At 52.4% G+C, this 19,901-nt stretch overlaps 1 protein-coding gene across 5 annotated transcripts in view; it reads left to right on the plus strand.

The window, feature by feature from the left end:
• Nucleotides 1–13,471: 13,471 nt before the first annotated feature.
• Nucleotides 13,472–19,901, plus strand: part of ZNF710 (zinc finger protein 710) — a 41,909-nt gene continuing 35,479 nt past the window's right edge. For 2 of the 5 annotated variants that reach the window (XM_087829138.1, XM_087829137.1), the window contains exon 1: nucleotides 14,640–15,186. In XM_087829138.1, coding sequence (XP_087685264.1) covers nucleotides 15,080–15,186 — 107 coding nt within the window. In that variant the 5' untranslated portion in view covers nucleotides 14,640–15,079. Of the gene's footprint in view, nucleotides 13,512–14,637; nucleotides 15,187–19,901 lie in introns of those variants that run through there. The other 3 variants (XM_087829141.1, XM_087829139.1, XM_087829140.1) reach the window with 3 other exon arrangements.

The raw sequence follows: 19,901 nt of genomic DNA on the forward strand, positions 1-19,901 counted from the left end.
GACCAGCGAAGGAAAAAAAAAGAAGGGAGGCGCAGGTTGCCAATACGTTTGGATTTAAGTTTGTTTTAGTCTCTGTTAGATGTTCCCATAATTCCAGAGTCAAATCTGCACCACCAGGTGCCTGCAGGGGAGTATGACTTCTACCCCTGTCCCTTTTAATGTCTCCTTTCTCTCCTACATGTAATTATTTTATGTATTTGGGGGCTTATTTGTTCCACATTTGCACTCACGAAAACACACATATAGCGAATGCATTTGTGCATTGTTTTAAGGGATGTTCTGTTTCCCCCATGGGGTGATTTAAGAGTCTTGGGAGCCCTAATCGGTTTGGCTCAGTGGTTAGAGCATCAGCCTGTGGCCTGATGGGTCCTGGGTTCGATTCCAGGCAAGGGCAGGTACCTCGGTTGCAGGCTCGATCCCCGGCCTGGGTCTGGGCACGTCCGGGAGAGAACAAATCGATGTCCGCCCCCCTCTCTCTCCCCCTCCCGCCCTCTCTGAAAAGCAATGGAAAAAATAGCCTCAGGTAAGGATTAAAAAATAATAAAAAATTTAAAAACAAATAAGAAGAGTCTTGGGAATATAGTCACGTTCAAATAGAATCGATACATGCAAACAAAAGCTTTTAGCGCATTCGAAAACACAAGGAAGAGTGTGTTCGATAGATCCGTGGCTATAGTTACAGTCCCTAAATATCCACAGGGTACCAAAGAGGCGTCTCCTGACTCTGTGGGCCGAGAGTTCCAGCTTTTTGTCGCCCCCGAGGGACAAAGCATCTGGCCGTCTGAATCAGGTTTCTGCACAAAATCTGCCCAGTTTTATTTTTTCCAAATTCTACTCTGCACCCCCCCCAAAGGTACTGCTTATTCCAAGGGACACAGGGTCCCTTTATAACTGGGCAGGTCCAGTTCATGGCCCTGAGACCATCGACAGACAAGTGCACCCTGACTGAGGGATGAGTCTTTCAAAAGTTTTTTGTTCCCTGGCCGGGTAGCTCAGTTGGTTAGAGTGTTGTCCTGATAAGCCAAGGTTACTGGTTCGATCCCCAGTCAGGGCACACGTGGGAATCAAGCAATAAATAAAGAACAATTAAAAAAGTCTTTTGCTGTCAGTGTTTAAATGTTACCCTTTTACTTTTTTTTATTTTTTATTTTAATATATTTTTATTGATTTTAGAGAGGAAGGGAGAGGGAGAGAGAGAGAAACATCAATGATGAGAGTCGATGATCGCCCCCTGCTGGGGATCGAGGAGCCTGCACCCCGGGCCTGTGCCCTGACCGGGAATTGACCCAGTGACCTCATGAATCCTAGGTCAATGCTAACTGCTGAGTCATGCCCAGCTGGGCCTCTTTTACTTTTTTAAAGGAGGAACAGCATGTTTAATGCTTTTGCTGTTGAAAACACGGTAAAAATGCACTTTCGAAGTCTACGGGGATGTATTAGGAAGGGGCACGGTGGTTACCTCAGGCTGGTTTTCCCAGGGGCAGGCGTGGGGGACTGGGGATGGGGCACTTTCACTGTTTGCTGTAGGCTCCTTAGTGTTGTTTAGGTTTTCCCAGCAGCCATATGCAACATCGGCTGTTAAAAAGAAAGAAAAGATTTTTTCCCAACAAATATCACATCATAGGGAAATATTTACAACACTTAAGTCAGACAAAGGGTTAAAGCAATATCTCTAAGTGTTTATGAACAGAAAAACGTAGTGAAAGAAAATAAAACAGCAACAGTGGTTATTCCTAGAGGAGACTTAATGGGATATTTTAATTTTATTCTTTATACCCTTTCCGATATTCCCCAAAGATTTAGTAATAAAAATTCATTACACTTTTCTAGTCGGAAAAATACGATTTTTTTTTTTTAAGTTGAAGGGAACTATAACAATAAAAACAGATAATTAAAGAGAGGCTAAGAAAGGAAACCAGAAAGCTAACAAAAAGGTTTGAAAAGATAGAAGGTAAAATGAGAACATTTACAAAGGCAAGATAGCCCTGGCTGGGTGGCTCAGTGGGTTGGAGCATCATCTCAAACACCCCTGTTGGGGTGCAACCAATTGATGTTTCTCTCTCTCAAATCAATAAGAACATATCCTCAGGTGAGAATTAAAAAAAAAAAAAATTGAAATCATAGCAAGTATTTTTTTCCCAGTGAGAATGGAATGAAGCTAGAGATCGGTAGCAGAGGGAAGACTAGAAAAAAAATCCACAAATTCATGGAAGTTAAACGACACGCTTTTAAACAACCAACGGGTCAAGGCCTAAATCACAAGGGAAATCAGAAAATACCTCGAGACCAATGAAAAGAAAAACACAACATTCCAAACCTTATGAGACGCAGCGAAAGCAGTGCTGGGGGGAAGCTTATAGTTATTAGATGCTCACATTATAAAAGGTCTCAAATCAACAACCTAACTTCATACCTCAAACAACTAAAAAGAAAACACACAAAACAAAACCAGAGCAAACGAAACCTGAGCAGCAGAGGAAGGAAATAATAAAGATTAAAGCAAAGATAATAAATCAGAGCATAGAAAAACAGTAAGAAAAAAAATCAATGAAATAAAGAATTCGTTTTTTTTAAAAGAGCAACAAAATTGACAAACCCTCAAATAACTAAAATTAGAAGTGAAAGAGGAGGCATTACGACTGACTTTACAGACATAAAAAAAGATTATTAGAGGATATTGGGAAGGATTGTACACAAATTGGATAACCTAGAAGAAATGAGTAAGTCCTAGAAATACACACCTACCCAGAATGGAAGACGAAGAAACAGAAAATCTGGGGAATGTAATGTAGAGCACGCAAGGAAGGGAAAAAAGGAAATTAAAAAATATATATCCGCCCAGCTGGCGTGTCTCAGTGGTTGAGCATCGACCCAGGATCCAGGAGATCGCGGTTCAATTCCCCGTCAGGGCACAGGCCCGGGTTGCAGGCTCCTCGATCCCCAGCAGGGGGCGAGCAGGAGGCAGTTGATCAATGACTCTCATCATTGATGTTTCTCTCTCTCTCCCTCTCCTTGAAATCAATAAAAACATATATTTTTTTAAAAGTGCCTATCATGTGTTGGGCATGTGGTTCATACATGTTCTCCTATGTGTTCTCTCACTGAATCCCCACAACAGCAACTGTGTGAGGTGGGGGAAGTCCCGGCTGAGCCTCCCTGCTCTGCACCAGGGTGGAAGCATCTCCCTCTGCCCCCGACACTCCCAGGCCTCCCCTCTGAATAAATGATCCATATCCCCTGGGGCAGCAGGACTCCTGGGACCCGCCCTGCTCTGGCTGAACGGGACCAGATGGTCCAGGGCTGCATCCCCCTGCAGGTGGCTGGCACCATGGGCATTGGTTGGCCGGGGGGCACCTCAGGTCCCTGTGAGCGCCCTCTGCTGGAGCCCCTGGCCTGGCCAATGTCTGCAGCCTCTGGGCACTGGGCCCAGTTGGCTTTCATTTTCCATTAGAATGATGGGTTGTCTTTCTGAGCCTGGGTGATATTAATTACAGCCTGTTGTATAACACCCTAAGGTTTCACAGAGGACAGAGCTCTCTATCCCAGAGGCGTCTGGTGCCCAGGAGTCCCCCCTCCCCGCAAAAGGACTGACTTCTGAAAGATTCTGGACTCCATCCCCCTTCTGTTGCTCAACATGAGCCTTCATCTCCCCCACCCCCCACCTCGAGTCCATCCTCAGGATGGCCCATCAGGTAGAGCCCTGGAGCTCCCGATTATTCTGGAAGCTGCTCCTTAAGAATGGAAAATTCTAGAAATACGATCTAAAAGCTGGACACAGATTCCTGCCCCGGTAAAGAAATGTAGTGGAGTCCACTGTTATGGGATTCTTCTAAGAAGGGCCTCAGCCTCGCTCCCACCAGGAATGGATTCATAATGGATTCATGCATTGAGCTTTGGGGTTTGCAAACCTCTTTGAGCAACAAACCCTTGGGACCCTTCCTACTGGGCCTTCCTGGCACTGAAGCAGCTGCAGAGCCCGGGATTCCATGGAGGGAGCGGGGAGGGGAGGGGTTTTTGATTGTGAAGTTCCCGAGCTAGCTGTAATTTTTTATTTCACCCATGATATAGTGGAAATGCTTGGATGTCTGCCATGGAAAATACAGGAAAACTTACAACCGTGGGTGATAAATAAAAAAAAGATTTTGGATCTGAAACCTTGTCTGCATTTGTTAAGAGTGCGGATGCTCGAGAAAAAAAGCAAGTTTAACTAGTGAGAATCAGAGGGAGGTGCCAGTGGAGAGCGGAAGGGGGCCTCTGAGCATCTCAGGGGGTTACAGTGGGGCTCTCAGTGATGTGAATTTCCTTTCCCAGGCTATGGTTTTCTTCTTTCTTGATATAGGTGTATCAAGGAGAACACCCCTCTTACATCTCCTTTTTACAAATGTACAAGACGCGAGTCTTTGCAATTCCACCTTGACCCACGAGGGAAAGAGAGGAGAGCAGGAGACGGTCCCTCAGCCCCTGAGCAAGAGGTGGCAGGGGAGGGGCAGGAGTGGGGCTGGGATGGAGGAAAATCTGCCTACAGTGAATGTGAGAGGCAGGACCTGCAGAGGAAATTACCTGCTGGAGGGAGTCCATGAGAGCTGCCACCATTCTCTCCCCATTTATAGCAGCCGCCAGGTGCACTGGGACCCCTCTCAGACCGTCTGAAGTGTGGGGACAGTAACCAAGCTAAGCGGAGGCTGAGGCTCCCTCTGCTGGCCGCTGAAGGCAATGGTCTGAATGCACATGTCCTGCTTCCCTCTCCCTAAACCAAGCCTGCTGTATACATGCCTCCCTCTCCTTCTCCTGTGCCTCTCCCCAGGCTGGCCACCCGGCCACAGACTGTCTTAGCCTCTTTGCCTGAAACACAAATCTGATCCCATCACTTTGCACCCCACCCCCCCTCAACCTACTGAGCCGCACAGGCCGGGGCTATTTAGGAGCATTTTCAATTGTCGGTTTCTAATACGAGTTTCTCGTGTTAGCATATCGTGAACAAAGAATGCGGCCCCCGTAACATCTGCATTCCAAATGTATTGGGATTTTTCTTTATGGCAGAAAAGAGGATCCATTTTTTTAAAATTATGTTGAGGATCCCGGAAGGTAGGCTGAGGACCTCACAGCCCGAGCTAACAGTCACTGTGTCCCAGGGACAGAAGGGGGGGGGGGGGCGAACAAAATGTGAACAGGAAGTAAGTGTCAAAGAGGAAGTGATTTTGATGCAGAGGGGCGATGAACTGGTTTTTCAGTCCCCACTCAAGGCCGGGCCCCATGCTAGACACTTGACATGTGTTATCTAATTCAGAAGTCAGATAGGGGTCATTGGAGCAGGAAACCAGGGCTCAGGGGGGTTAACTTCCCGAACTCTGTCCCCTGCTCAGAGCCCTGGCCCCCTTGATGGCTGAGCAGGTTCCCACTTTTCTTTCAAGACCTGTTTTAGTCTGGCCAGTGTGGCTCAGTGGTTGAGTGTTAACCTATGAACCAGAAAGGTCACCAGTTCAATTCCCGGTCAGGGCACATGCCCGGGTTTCGGGTTGGATCTCCAGTAGGGGGTGTGTGGGAGGCAGCTGATCAATGACTCTCTCATCATTGATGTTTCTCTCCCTCTCTCCTTCTCCCCTTCCTCTCTCTGAAATCAATAAAAACGTATTTAAAAAAATTTTTTTTTAAATTAAAAAAAAAGACAATCCATTTTAAATATCACCTTTTCTAAGAAGGCTTCCCAAAGGTAAGAGCTGGGCATCCCTCTTCTGTTCTTGTATAAGCCATCGCTAGTCTTACATTGTCACCCTTGGTTGCCTGGGGGACCCTTGAGGGTGACCTGGGCATATTAAGGGTCCTCGATAAATGTGTGGTGATGACGTGAAGAAGAAAGGGAGGAGACCACAAAGAGAACCCCTGTCTAAAAATTCAACACAGCAAAGCCATCACCTGATGGCACCCCACCTCCACCTCTGCCAGGCAGGTGATACCTGGGGGTTTGCAGGTAATCTCAGAAACGTCAATAGCTCATTCCATTTTCAGTCTACACGGCATTGTCCTACATGCATTATCATTTGATCTCCTCGACAACACAGGCGGCCCCGACCCCAATCTCTAGGGAGTGAAGCGCTCAGAGACTGAGTCTGACCAACGTCCACAGCTGGGGAGTCGAAACAGCCAAGAGCTCCTTAGACTCCAGCCATTGCCACATTCAGACTTGAACCTGGGACCCTACTGACGTCAAAGCTGATACACACACACACACACACACACACCTACCTTGCTCCTTCCATCCTCACAGCTTCACAATGGTGTCTTTTTCCTCTCCAGACATGTTTAATTAATGCCTTAAAAGAAATTCATGAGAGTGATCCCTGAGGTTACATGCTGATTCATTCATCTATTCTTATGAACAATACACATTTACTGAGCCCCACCCCCCACCCCCACCCCGGTACTGGGCTGGCCCTGGACACAGCAGCCCAGGTGTAGGCTGGAGAGGGCACCCCGGAGAGACCTTCAGGGCAGCCCTGCCCACGATCCACCCACGGCATCCAGGCCTCCCAGTTCCCACCCCACAACCCTTTATCTCCCTTCACAAAAAACACCATTCTCTCTCTCTCTCTCTTTTTTTTTTTTGCACAATACACTTTCACAATAGAGAGACTATTCATCCCAGAGCCCAGATCATCAGCAACCAAAACACTGGTTCCTCTTTCCTCCTAAGTCTTCAAGCATCGCCAGGGCGGGAGAAATAACTGCAGAGATAATTCTGCAGCATAGCTTCCTGTTTGCTCGGCTGTTTGGGACTATAAGCTCCTTGAAGGCCTGACCTGGGCCTTTGACCGTGGAGTGAAGAAGCAGCCTAGGTCCTGTTCTCTGACTATATGTCATTGCTTAAAAATAATATATTTGTTATAGGAATTTGGCAAATAAGCTAAGAAAGGAGAAAACAAAAATCATCTATAATTCCAGAAATCAGCAATAACTTTTTAACGTCTCTGTATTTCCTTCTACGTATTTTATATGTATTTTTCGGGATAAATATACAAGCATATACAAAATCAAACAAAAACAGCTCTGGCCTGTGTGGCTCAGCTGGTTGAGCGTTTTGTCCCATGCACCAAAGGGTCGCCGGTTCGAGTCCCACCCGAAGCAAGCTCCATCCCCAGTCAGGGTGCGTGCAGGAGACAACCAATCGATATCTCTGTCTCTCTCTCTCTCTCCCTCTCACTTCCTCCCTCTCTAAAAAAAAACAATAAAAACATATTTAAAAATAAATAAAAACATAGCATCATTCTGATGCATATGAAATTTTGTAACTCAGTATATTGCAAACACTTCCCAATTCATTAAATAGTCTTCAAAAACATGTTTTTTTTAATGGCTATACAATATTACATCAAACACCCACACTTCTTTAACTATTTCCTCACTGTGAATACTTCGTGTTTTTTTTCTTGGTTCCCTTTTCTTTCCCTTTTTTCATTTGTACTTTTGGCCAACATAAACAATACTTCGGTAAACATCCTTCACATGCACCGTGGTCCACATCACTGATGTTTCCAAATAGATTTCTAGAATAAAGTTACAGAACCAAAGGGCGTATACACTTTTAAACTTCTCTTGATGGTTCATATGAAATCCCATCCCAGGCTTTATGCCCATGAGCTGGGTGGCCACAGCAATAGGCGTCATCATGTGTCTTTTATGTATTTATTGGTTTCGAACGGGTGAAGTTGGCAGTTTCCTGTTTACGGTCGATGCCTACGTTTCTTGGGGCGTATTTTTAGTCTTATATTTATGCAAATACGGCCGGTGAAGTTCCTGGGAGTAAAGCAATACAAATATACACCCCTGGTCTCATGGGGTCTTTAGAGATAGACAATTGGATGCTCCCTGGCATTACTCCTGGAAAAATAATTCACAAATGTCCGATGCCCCCCTGTCACAGATTTTTGCTTTCCCCTCCAAAATCTGGGTGATTCCTAAATTTTTCTGTACTTCTGAGAATTCTCAGGTGCGGCCCAACACACCGGTGGGACTCTGGCCATCACCTCAGCTCTCGGTGACTCTCTACCGTTCCAGGTCCCCCCCGGCCACCTCTAGTGAGCCCCAGGTCCACCTCTGTTTAAGAAGGATCATGCGACTGTTCCTAGAGAGGGATAGATATTCGTGAAATATCTCTCTGCAGCCCTTCCTGATTCAATCCTGGGGCCCTAGACTTTTCCACCGGCCGATTCCAGTTGGGAAGTTTAGCACGAAAAACCTCGAGCATTAAAAACTGCAAAGACACCGATGCTTTTTAAAATGTCTGGCTGGTTCCGTCGATGAGAGAAACAGACCTTAATAATCACCTGCTAATCTCCCAGCAGTTACTCCGGTGAACACATCAATCGAAACGCTGAAGGGCCGTGTTTCATCTCTCATCTCAGCTTACAAGACTCCCCAGATTTCCAGAGATGGATATGAACATTCTGGAAAGTCTGTGGCATGAATGCATTCTCCCCCCCCGGGGAAATCCTGAGGACTCAAAAACCTTATAATAACCAACCTTCCTTCCCGTATCAGCTCTAAAGGGGGCAGCTGTGGGGCCTCCGGCCTGCCCAGGGGAGGCCTCCGTTGGCCACCCTATTTCTTTCTCTCTAGTGTGAACCCCGAGGCTTCCTCCCTGGGTTTGGGCAGGTCGGGGCCTTTGGCTAAACCGTGGTGCTGTCTGACCGTGACTTCAGGCCTGACGTTCACACAGATTTCACAATTTATGAAATACACTCTCACGTACTGTATGTCCCGTTACCTGCCTCATTCCCCCCAATCGCAGGAGGTGAGCAAATGCGAGTGAAGTTAGAAAGATGTGAGAGCGGGAGGTGGGTCACCTGCCCGGACAGGTTCCCCCCAGGGGCCAATCTGTAAGAGAATTAGGGGCAGAGGGGGCCCATTCTTTCCTTTTCTAAAGGAAAGAATAAAACAGATGCTGGAAGGAACTCCTGACTGGAAACCGGCTGCAAACTCTGGCTGGGTCACGACCTAGCTGTGACCTTGGGAAGTCTTTCAGATTTCTATGCCTCAGTCTCCTCGATCTCTAAAACGATTAGAATATGACATCTACCTGGTGCAAAGGAGAGTCCATACCGTCGTGGGCCCATGAAAGTGAAAAACTGGAAACATTCCACCAGTCCAACAATTTATTTAAACAAATGACGTCGCGTGCATGCCGTGGGGTGATATCATTCGTTAAGAACAACAGGGCAGATGTTTATAGAGAGGGAAAGAGATTTGTGACATATCGCTGGGCGAAAGTGGCCGCAAGTCAGCAGGTATAGGGTTATGCTATTTTGGTTAATTTTGTAAAAATTACATATTTAGCCCTAGCCGGTTTGGCTCAGTGGCTAGAGGGTCAGCGTCAGCCTGAGGACTGAAGGGTCCCGGGTTTGATTCCGGCCAAGGGCACGTATCTCAGTTGCAGGCTCGACCCGTGAGGGAGGCAAGCACACATTGATATTTCTCTCTCTCTCTCTCTCCCTCTCTCTCTTCCTTCCACTCTCTCTGAAAAGCAATGGAAAAAATATCCTCCGGTAAGGATTAAAAAAATAACATATTTACAGGTATAGTCATTCGTTTGTTTAACACTATTTACCTCGTCTAGTTTTATTATTATGGGCATTTCCACATAAATACGTGGATATAAAACGTCCAATATACCCCAAACTGTAATGTCTCTATGGGGGGTTCCTTTTCAGTGTTGCTCAGCTGATTTTCAAACTCTTTCGCTGAGAACTTGTGTCACAAAGAAATAATAGGAGTGTTAAATGTTTCAAATGCTGGAACTGGAACGCTGGTGCGCCTGGGCCCAGGGGGCATCTGGCTGGTGCCCAGTTCCTCTGCTTGTTGCTTAGGGAGTGAGGCACTCAAGCAAAGGACTAAGATTCAGGCGGGACTCGCCATCCCTTCTCCCCCTGGCTCCCCCGAAGTGTGACCCTCTGCGTGCACCCCTCTCCACTGAGCAAACTCAGCCAGGTACCTGCTCCCAGGGGCCCACTCTCTCCGGACTCCTACGGGTTCTTCAGGGGGGATACAGCTCCGCCGACCAGGCCAGGCCCTTGGAATCGGGCTTCACATTCCAGTCACGCTCCTGAGATAGCGCCTTGGCCACCTTGATGAGACAGCAGGTGTTCCCAATCCAGGCCACCTGTTGGGACACAAGGCACCTTTCAATGACTGCTTCCCACACAGCCAGTTCATCGAGTTCCTGGCGTGGCGGGTGAGTCATTCGGAGCAGAATCTCATCTTTAGGTGCTAAGGGCACCACCTCGTCACTCCCCGATGTAGAAACACGAATGCATAAGAGCTCCCGTGTATTATTGGTATGTACCCGGTGGCATGCTATGCAATGGGCTCATTTAAGCCTCACAGTCACCCTGGGAGATGGGTGTTTTCATTCCCATTTTACAGATGAGAAGACAGAGACTCAGAGAAGTCAACTTGCCCAGGGATGTGCAACAAATAAACCCAGGCCCTTAATCGTAAGACACTCGCTCTCTCTGCAGCCCACAGATCTTCTCACCCCCACTTTAAAAGTGGGGAAACTGAGTCTAAGTTATTCACAGAGGCTGCTATGCACCCTACTTCATGAAGTGAGCAAGTGGGAGAGGCTACAAATCTGAAAATCTCCCTAACGCCCGCTGCCCTCCTTCCCTTACGCCCTGTCACAGGCCACGCTCTCCCCTCCCTCACCCGGGCCCTGACACTGTGCTCACTTCCCACTCCCCCACATGCCCTCCGCATGGCAGCAAATACTTCCTGCTGTTCCAAGAATATTGTGAGAATGTGCTCTCTTGCCCGGGGGCTTTGGACAGGCTGTGCCTTCCCATGCATTTGCTTGGCACGGGCCTATTCATCCAGGTGTAACCTCCTCCGGGAAGCCCTCTCTGACCACCCTAGTCGGAATGCCCTCTTAGCGGCTTCCTTGGCTCGTCTTTGCACGCATCGCCTGGCACTGTGGTTGCCTGTCTTCCCCTACCCGTCCGCAAGGCCTCACCGAGGACGGGCCTTAGCTTAGCACCCAGCACAACAGCAGGCACCCAGGAGGTGCCCAGTAAGCATCTGTTAAATGAATGCTCAACTATCAGGACTGCGTTCTGCTTTGTTTGAAGGATTCCACAGCTTTAGGGGCACGATATAAGCGGGAAGATGACAGAAACGTGGTTTCCTGTAAATCCTATGAAGGGGACCTACTGGGCGAAGGCTCTGGGGTCACTCCGGGGTGGGGTGGGAGGGGGTGCTCCGTGGGCTGAGATGAAAACCATGGTGTCCTCCTTGCTCAGGCCGAGTCTCAGGCCTGTTTTCTCTCTCCCAGTCAGAAACAAATCATGTTCTGAGTGACTGGAGTCATCGCTCCCATCAGGAGCTGGTTCAGGGTGGGGTGAGGGGCAGTGGCCTTGGGGGCTCCAGTCTCTAAAGGCCCAGGCCTCTTGGCTGGGGGGAGGGGTGAGGAGTCAGCAGGTCGGTCCAGGGAGGCCGCAGTCACTGGGGGAGAGACAATGGGGCTCAGCATCTGCTCCTCGCTGGGAGAAGGGACCCTCCAGTGAAAAGCCGGGGAGAGCAGGGAAGTGTGGGAGGAATTGATGAGGAGGGGAGGAGCCTTGGAAGGAGATGCAGCCCGGAGGAAGGAAGAGAGACAGGCGGGGGGCCCAAGGATCCAGGCTCTCCTTCCTCTCCCTGACCTGGCCTGGAGCTGCAGGCAGCCTCCTCGGGCATTGTTTCCTGCGGAAACTTCAGGGGTGGGGGTGAGGGTGGAGTGGGGGGGCACGGAGAAGACCTCACGTCCCCCACCCTCACCCCCCCTAGCCCTTTGGCAGCAGCCCCAGTCCAAGTACCAGGCATCCAGCAGGTGCTCAATACTTCCTTGGGGCCATGCGCAAATGTGGCCAACTTTTACGCTGGCAACTTTTCCCCTGTCTTCTCCCCACTTGGCCCAGAGAAGCCGAGGCCAGGGCAGGTCTTGGGAGCACGCCCAGGCGCCCCATGAATAATTGACCCTCCGCGGCCGTTCTGCCCGAGGACAGCGCCGGAGTGGAGACGCGGCTCTCCAAGGGGCGGGCTCCCTGGAGGCTGGAGGCCGAGGGTCCGGCCAGCATGGGAGCTGGGGACGGGTGAGGGAGGGGGGCCGGGCGGTGCCAAGCCCTACGCGGGGAGGCGCGGAGGCCTGACCCCGCGTTGCGCACGGCCACGCCTCGGCGCCCCCAGCAGTGCAAAGCGGGGCGGAGGGAGGCCTGGGGCCCTGGGATTGGAGAGCCCACGAGGGGCCGCCCCCCGGCCCCTGCGCGCCTCCTGCCGTAGCCCCTGCCCCTGCCCTGCCCCGCGTGGGCCTGGGGCGCGCGCGCGCGCGCACGGAGCCCGGCTGTCCAGGGCCCTGCCAACAGCTGTTTGGAGGCTCTTTTACAGTTCAGCGCGGCGCGGGGACGTCTGTTCCAAGCCCATCTGCCTACTTTAGAAAATACCGGAGTCGGGAACACACCCGGCCTCGCCTCTCAGGCCGGGGAGGGGCGGCTGGGCCGCACCCGGAGCCGGGCGCACACGGGCACACACGCGCGCACACACACCCCCCTCCTGCGCCCCGCTCTCCACCCCGCGCCCGGCTCCCCTTCCCGAGGACGCCCCAGGCTTCCCCGGGGCCGGGGCGCGCGCAGTCCCCGGACCCCTTTGTGCCGGGGCCCGGCCGGGCGCCCCCCCCCCCGCGTCCTGCCTCCCCCCCATTTCCAGGCGAGGCGCTGCCGCTGCCCCTCTTCCCCGTTTCACTTCATCTTTGTTCCCCTTTTCTGAGGACGGGAGAGAAAAAAAAAAAAAAGAGACAGAGACACAGAGAGAGAGAGAGAGAGAGGGAGGGAGGGAGGGAGGGAAGGAAGAAAAACAGGCGTGACTTGATTTTCAAACGAAACTCCCACAGCCAACAAAACCCTTTTAGAGAAATAAGAAAGGAGGAAGGAAGAAAGAAAAAAGAGGGAAGGGGGAGAGAGGAAGAAAAAAAAAAAAAAAAAAAAAAAGAGGCGGCGGGGAGGAGGGGTGGGGGGGCGGCGGCGGCGGGGAGGGGAGGGGAGCGCGAAGCCCGCAGGCTTTCCATTCGAGGGGGAGAGTTGAACCGAAAGGCTCGAGGAACCGAGGGAGAGAGGAAAAAAGAAAAAAAAAAAAATCCTGTCTGCGGTGGAAAGAAAAAGAAAACTTGGGCTGACAGGAGGGGGTGGGGGGGGCGGTGGAAGGAAGTGAGAAAACAAAAGAGAGATACAAGGGCAGCTTTTCTGCGTCTCTTCCTCCGCGCGCCGGCTCGGGAGGAGCTGTTTTGCATCCCTCCGCGTCAGCCCTGCCTCATTCCCTTCTTCCAGGGAGGGCGCGAGCGGAGAGGAGGAGAGAGGGGGAGAGAGAGGGAGAGAGAGGAGGAGAGCGAGGGAGAGAGAAAGGGGAGCGGAGGGCGGGCGCGCGTGGAGGCGGCGGCGGGCGCGCAGCCCCCGGCCCGCCCAGGCCCCCAGCGCAGGAGCCGCGCCCGGACCGGGGTGAGTGTCCCGCAGCCCCGGGCGGGCGGGCGGGCGGGAGGGCTGGCTGGGGCGCCAGGGGGAGGAGGGGGCGGGGGAGAGGGGGGGCGCGCGGGGGTGGGTCGCCGCAGCCGCGGCCGGCCCGCCCCCCGCCTCTCCCCGGGGACGGGTGCGCGCAGGCCCGCGCCGCGCCGCAAACATGTCGTCTTCCCCTTTCGCTTCCACATTCCCTCGTGCCGGCGAGCTGGAAGGAGGAGAGCTGGGGGGTGGGGGGTGGGGGGGGGGAAGAAGAGACGGAGAGATGGCGTCTGGGGTGCGGGGGGGAGGGGAAGAAGGGAGGGCGGGGAGAGCGCGCGCGAAGGAGAGGACGGTGCAGGGAGGAAGAGAGACCGAGAGAGAGAGAGAGAGAGAGAGAAGCTGAAATGAAAGGGAAGCGCCGTGGTGGCGGCGGTGGCGGTGGCGGTGGCTGCGCGGGAGGCCCGGGCGCTGGCGGCGGCGGCGGCGGAGGCGCTGGCGACTCCCGGGGCCCGCACGTGGGTGTCCCGGCGCCGGTGCGCTCCCCCCGCCGCGCGCCCGGGACTCAAAAGTTTCGCCCCCTCGCCGCGCTGCCCCGCCCCTCGGCTGCCCACAAACTTTATTCTCCGAGCGGGTGGGGTGGCCGCGCGTCCCCGGCACCCAGGGTGGGGGTTTGGAGGGGGTGGGGGAGGAAAGGCGGGCGCAGCTGGGAGCGCGCCTCCCCGGGGTGGGGGGGGTCGGCGGTGTCCCAGTCGTCATCCCCACCCCCCCTGAGGCCGGCTGCGCGCCGCGGGGACCCCCGCAGGGTCTGCGTCCCCGCGCCCCAGCCCCCGGGGAGACCTGTTGAAGACGCTCGCCGGCCGGCTCGGTCCCCACGGCCTGTCCGGAGCCTCCCGAGTCTCAGTCCCCCTGTTCCAGGGCGCCCACTCTCAGCGTCCCCTCGGCGGTCATTTTGCTAATTGGACAGAACTGGGGGGTGTGATCGTCGGCGTCAGATCGGGGGGTGGGGGGGTGGGGAGCCTCGAGGCTGCCGGGTGGGCGCGGGGGCCCGGGGACCGTTGGGGCCACCCTGCGTCTCCACCCCGGGGCGCGCAGATCCCGCAGACCCGGCTCTCTGCCGCCCCCCCCCCCCCCCATCCGCGGACTTGCTAACTAGTGCGTATCGGGGTGTTTTGTGCTTTTTTTTTGTTTGTTTGATTGTTTTTTCCTTCCAACTTGCCTTTTAACATGACTTTTATGGTCCCTGCCCCTGCTTGCCTCCAGCCTGAGCAGTAGTTTGGGGAAGATTTAAGAGGCCAGGGAGGTGCTTGCGTGGGTTTTAAGGAACCCAAAACGGTCATTAATGTGAGTCTAAGCTCCGCGATGGTTCCGGCGAGGCGCAGCCTTAGCCTCAGTGCGTTTTCTTGGGGACACTCCGACCAGGTGCTGGACCTTCCAGGGAGGGACCGTCCTCCTGGGCCTCCCTGGAGTTGCAGGCCGGGCGCCTTGAGCGCCTTGATTTCTGTGCAAAATGGGAACCCCCAGCCGGCGTCGACCTGGAGGGGACAGAACCAGTTCCAGTGGGCTCCTGGGAAATGTGCAAAATTTCCCCACAGGTGTTCCGAGAAGGACTTTGCACACCCTTGAGGGGTCACCCAGCCAACTTTGAAGCTTCTCTTTTCCACCCTGCCTTTGAGTACATGTAAGTAAAAACAGTCGAGCGTTCACGTCTGCCAAGTAGAAGGCCTTCAAAGGAACCCGCTGGGCCAGGTGGGGAGGGCAAGGAAAACCACCTCTAACTGTCATTAGACATTAAAAAAAAAAAAAATGTATCCCTCGTGTTGGTGATCAAAGCCGTGGGCCTGTGTGGTTTTGATTTTGGACACTCGGTCTGGCTGTCCCTTTCTTGTTTGTTTTTAAGCGAATGTTGTTCTCTGGTGGTTTTGTCAGGTGGCCCTCCCGCCACATGTCACCCTATGCCAGGCACCTGCCGGGTCTTGGAAAGGGACCTCTTAATTGATCACCTGTAGTTCCAGCTGAATTAGTGCTCCAGTAACGTGCAGGACCTGGCTGTCCTGTGTGGGGACAGTGATGCGGAGCTGTTTTCTTTTGGGTAGGGGGAGTTGCACATTCGGGTCACCTTTTCTTTCCTCCAGGCTCCCCCTTGTGCGGTGGAGGGAGATGCAATGAGTTGAAGTGGGGGCAGAATCTCCCTTTTATCCTCAGGACAGACCCCCCCCCTCCGGGGCGACTCTTTGTCCTGTGGTGTGTGGCCAGCTGGTCACTGGTTCTGTACTTGGGTCACTTCCATTCCACCCAGCGAGACTTGGTTTTTAGGCTGGTTTTCCAGTTGGAAGAACGGAGATAAATGGGCCCACCAGAGATTTTGCGCAACAACTTCTATTATTTAGACTTGCCTTGTGGCCCAGAGATCATTTCTTTCGGAGTTGCTCCTGGGATGCCTGAGTTTGACGTTAGCAGGGAGGCAGTCAGTTCAGTTGGGAGTCAGGTGCATCTGAGGGGATGCCCTCCGCAGGCTCCCCATCTGGGCTCCCCAGTCCCAGAGCAAGCAGCTCATTTTGTTGAATGAAGGGAGCCGGGCATCTGCTGAGTCTCACGTTGATGGTGGTTGATCCCAGTCCTTGGACCTCAAAGTCTAAAAGAAACTGAGGCATGAGACAAGCTCCGTGCCTGGGGTCCCACAGTAAGTGGCAGAGCCAGCGCCTGACCCTGAGCTTCCAGAATTCATCTCCAGTGCTCTTTCCACAAAGCCACTGCCTCTGTCCCTGCTGGGGAGCCCTTCCAAAGAGCGTGACTCGGAGAACGTGAAACCACGGGCCTGTTCTCCCCGCATGAGACGGGTAAATGGAGCCCCATTTCCCCCGTGCATTACACACACTGTCCTAGAGGATTCGATGGGCCCGTGTGGCTGCTAGTGGCAACCGGGTGCTTCTGGCTATTTTAACATGGACATCCTCAGAGTCCACCAGTTTTCAGTGTGCTGTTCCCAAACCACACTTAGCCCTTCCTTTTAGGCCCTGAATGCTTTCTTCGTGCTTTGGTTCTTTGCGATTTATTTAGGATTGGTCTGGGGAGAGGGTGGTGATGTAAGAGCCAGAGACCTGAACTCTCTTGGTGGATTAGAGCTCCTCGTTTAACATCATTGCATGAGGATCGGGGTCTTTTTTGGTTCATTGCCAAGCCCCTGTGCCTAGGACAGGGCCTGGCACACTGAGGGCCCTCGATAAATGCTTGTTGGATGAATGTACTGGACATTAGACAAAAGATTTCCCTCCCAGAAGCAGCCCGTGAGTGATATGAGGAGGCAGGGACAGCAGGTGATTGATGGGAGCTGCAGAGTTTTGCAGTGAGTCATTGCTTCACGCCAGCTCCAGGCAGGTAAACCCTGCATGGGGTGGGGCCGCTGGGCGGAGGCCTGCGCAAAACAATAGCGAGGCCTCATATTGGACAGGGCATCGGAGAATAGGCGTAATTATATATCTTGGGCCAGGCTTGGCTACGTTCTTTATGAATATCATCTGTTTTAGTTCCTGGCAGGCGCCAGCCACGACATTGTATCCCCATTTGGCAGATTGGGAAACTGGAGCCCAGGGGAGTTAAGTAACTCATCCAAGGGCACACAGCAGGCATCTGAACCCAGGCTGGCTGACTTCAGACTTTGCCTCCCTGGAATGAGGATGAGGTCAGATACCTCTGTCCACTCCAAGGAGCTGGGCGCTCAGAGCTTTGGGGCTCCTCGAAAGGATGGGAGCTGAAAAACTAGAAAAGACATTGTTGGTCTGCAGGGGAGTGAGGCTGGTCAGGGAGCAGCGTGCCTCCTGCCTTGGTTGCCAGGGTCTGTGTACCCAGAGAAGACTATAAGGGGATGTGTATTTGGGGGGCTTACCTGTTCCCCAAGCAGAGTGGCTAGTACCAGATTGGGACTGTTTTCCTCTTGGTAAAGATCTAGGAGACGCTTTTTGGGGGGAAAGTGGGGGTGGGGGTGGGGTGGAGTATGCTTTTCAACTTAAATTATGTATTTGAAACTGGTGGGAATTTTGAAGCTAGATATGTCGCTGTTTTCCTTGAGGCCAGCAGAAGGTGTTTTCCACGTGTGTGAACCACACCTTCCTCCTCCAGGGTGCTAGTTATTCCAGACTCAACAGCTACCCATATACTGACCACGCGTGATTTCCTAGTTGCTGAGCTGGTCCTGTCCACGTGGAGCTTGCAGTTTCCCCGGGAGGCGGACATTAAACTAATAATTGCACAAATACTCTTTAATTACAAGTTGTTATGAATGCTTCAGAGGCAAAAGTACAGAGGCCATGGGAGCTGACAGTCGGGGAAGATCGGGAAGGGAGGCATTGCAGAAGGAAGGGCACTGAAGCAGCCACGCGAAGGGTGGGTGGAGAGGCTTTAACCAGGGCAGGGCAGGGCAGGGCAGGGCAGGGCAGTCCATTGCCCTTGACATAAACCCTTACTACTCCTAGTGGTCTGTGCACCAGCAGCATCACCTTCTCCTGGGAGCTTGCTGGAAATGCAGGATCTCAGGCCCCTCAGCAGACGGGCCAAGTCTGCATTTTTAACAAGATTTGAGTGCAGGGCACAGCCTCAGAAATGCTGATGGAACCAGAGTACTGAACGGAGAGGTTCTTGGCTTTGCCGTGACTGAGTTGGGTGACCTCGGGCAAGTCACTTCTCTGGGTAACAAGGAAATCTGATCGACTCACAAGTTCCTTCTGGCTCCTCTGATCTTCAGCTCTTGCTGGCTGGTGCAGCCTCTGAGTTTTTTGAGGACCTGGGCTTGCACAGCACCCACCTCTGAGGTGCCTTTTGTGGGGGGCACGGCCGCTGTCCTCCATGCTCTGGTCTGACTTTGGGAAACGAAGAGGGGAAGACCATTAGAGCTTTGGAGAAGGGAAAGAATCATTGTCAAAACGCGTGTGGAGCTTTGTTGCCCACGGAGGGAGTGAGAGGAAAACTGGCGAGGGTCAAAAGGGCCTTGGGAAAGAAAAGTAGAACATTTCTGCCCAAAGGGGGAACCCAGAACGAGGGTGGGAGGAACCTGCTTAACAGTCGTGCGTGTGAACATGATACTTTAAGAATTGCCACGGAGTTTTGTAACACAGTAGAGGGGACCCGAGGGCTGGAACCACGGGTCCTTGAGCCTTGCGGTCTGTGGGTAGGCCGGGGTTGCACCTACAGCTGTGCAAAGAATTGCATGTGTGTGCACTTTTCTAAGAAGACCCGTAGCTTTCGCCGGCCTCAATGGGGCCTGTCTGCCGCCTTCTAGAACAAGGGGCCGGTGCACTTACTGTGGGCCAGGCACCATTCTAAGCACTTTCCATATATTCGCTCATTTTCGTTGAATAACTCTCCAGAAGTCACACACCTAGTAAGTGTCAGAACCAGGTTGGTACCCAGGCAGCCGGGGCCCCAGAGTCCCTGCTCCCAGGGCCTACCTTAGTAACAAGGCAGGTGGGACTAGGGGGGAAGCTCTTGTTGGTGGAACAGAAATTGAGATTACAGAGGCCCCTGCTTTGCAGATAACAGAAAGGATTTTCCCAAGGAAACGTGTTGTGAGTAGCACCGGGTTGCCGGGTTAGCCCACGAGAGCCTCTGTCATGGTCGGGCCTAACTCGATGCTTATTTGCAAAGATAAAAGGGGGGGGGCAAGACTTGTGCAGTGCTGCAAGCTAAGTTAAAAATTCTAGAATCGGATAAAAAAAAAGTGCTGGAAGGTTCTCAGTGTCAAATAAGGGGGAGGTGATAGCAGGAAATTGGTGTAGATTCTGAAAGAGGGGATTAAAGGTTAGAGGCCAGAGCAGGGGCAAATGTATGTCAAATCCGCCGCTTCAAAAGGTAAAATAACTGGTTTTTATTACCTGCTAATTAATGTGTGCAGCTCACAGACCTGACCCTTCCCCCATCCCTGGTGCTGTACCCCAAGTACAGAGGCCTTTTGTCTTCTCTTTCATTCATTTCCGTGCTATTTGAATTTTTATCAGAGCGTATTATCTTTAAAATCTATATATTCGTAAGGGGAGTGAAAGGACTGTTAGAAGAGGGTTGACCTCTAAGGGTTGGCCGGGGGGCGGGGGGGGGTTGGTTCGTCTTCTGCCACCGTCCTCGTAAAGGAGTTTCTGATATTAAATATATATGCTCTATTGTGTGTGTATTTTGGGAGTGTGGGGAGAACTATTGGAAACGTGACGGTTTTCAGTGCAGTCGGAAGCCGAGAATAAAGGATCGCATTGTGGCCCGACAGCCTTCCTTTTCCTGCCCCCCCCACCCCACCCCCTGGGTAGGTAATAAACAGGGATCCATAAAAGTCAGGTAAAAACGGTCACTTCGGGAAGCAGGGATGGCCACCTTCCGGATTGACACAGGAAACTAGCTTCCTGGACGACTCTC

The sequence above is a fragment of the Miniopterus natalensis genome, chromosome 22 (assembly GCF_054644295.1).
Source record: "Miniopterus natalensis isolate mMinNat1 chromosome 22, mMinNat1.hap1, whole genome shotgun sequence".
Lineage (NCBI taxonomy): Eukaryota > Metazoa > Chordata > Mammalia > Chiroptera > Miniopteridae > Miniopterus > Miniopterus natalensis.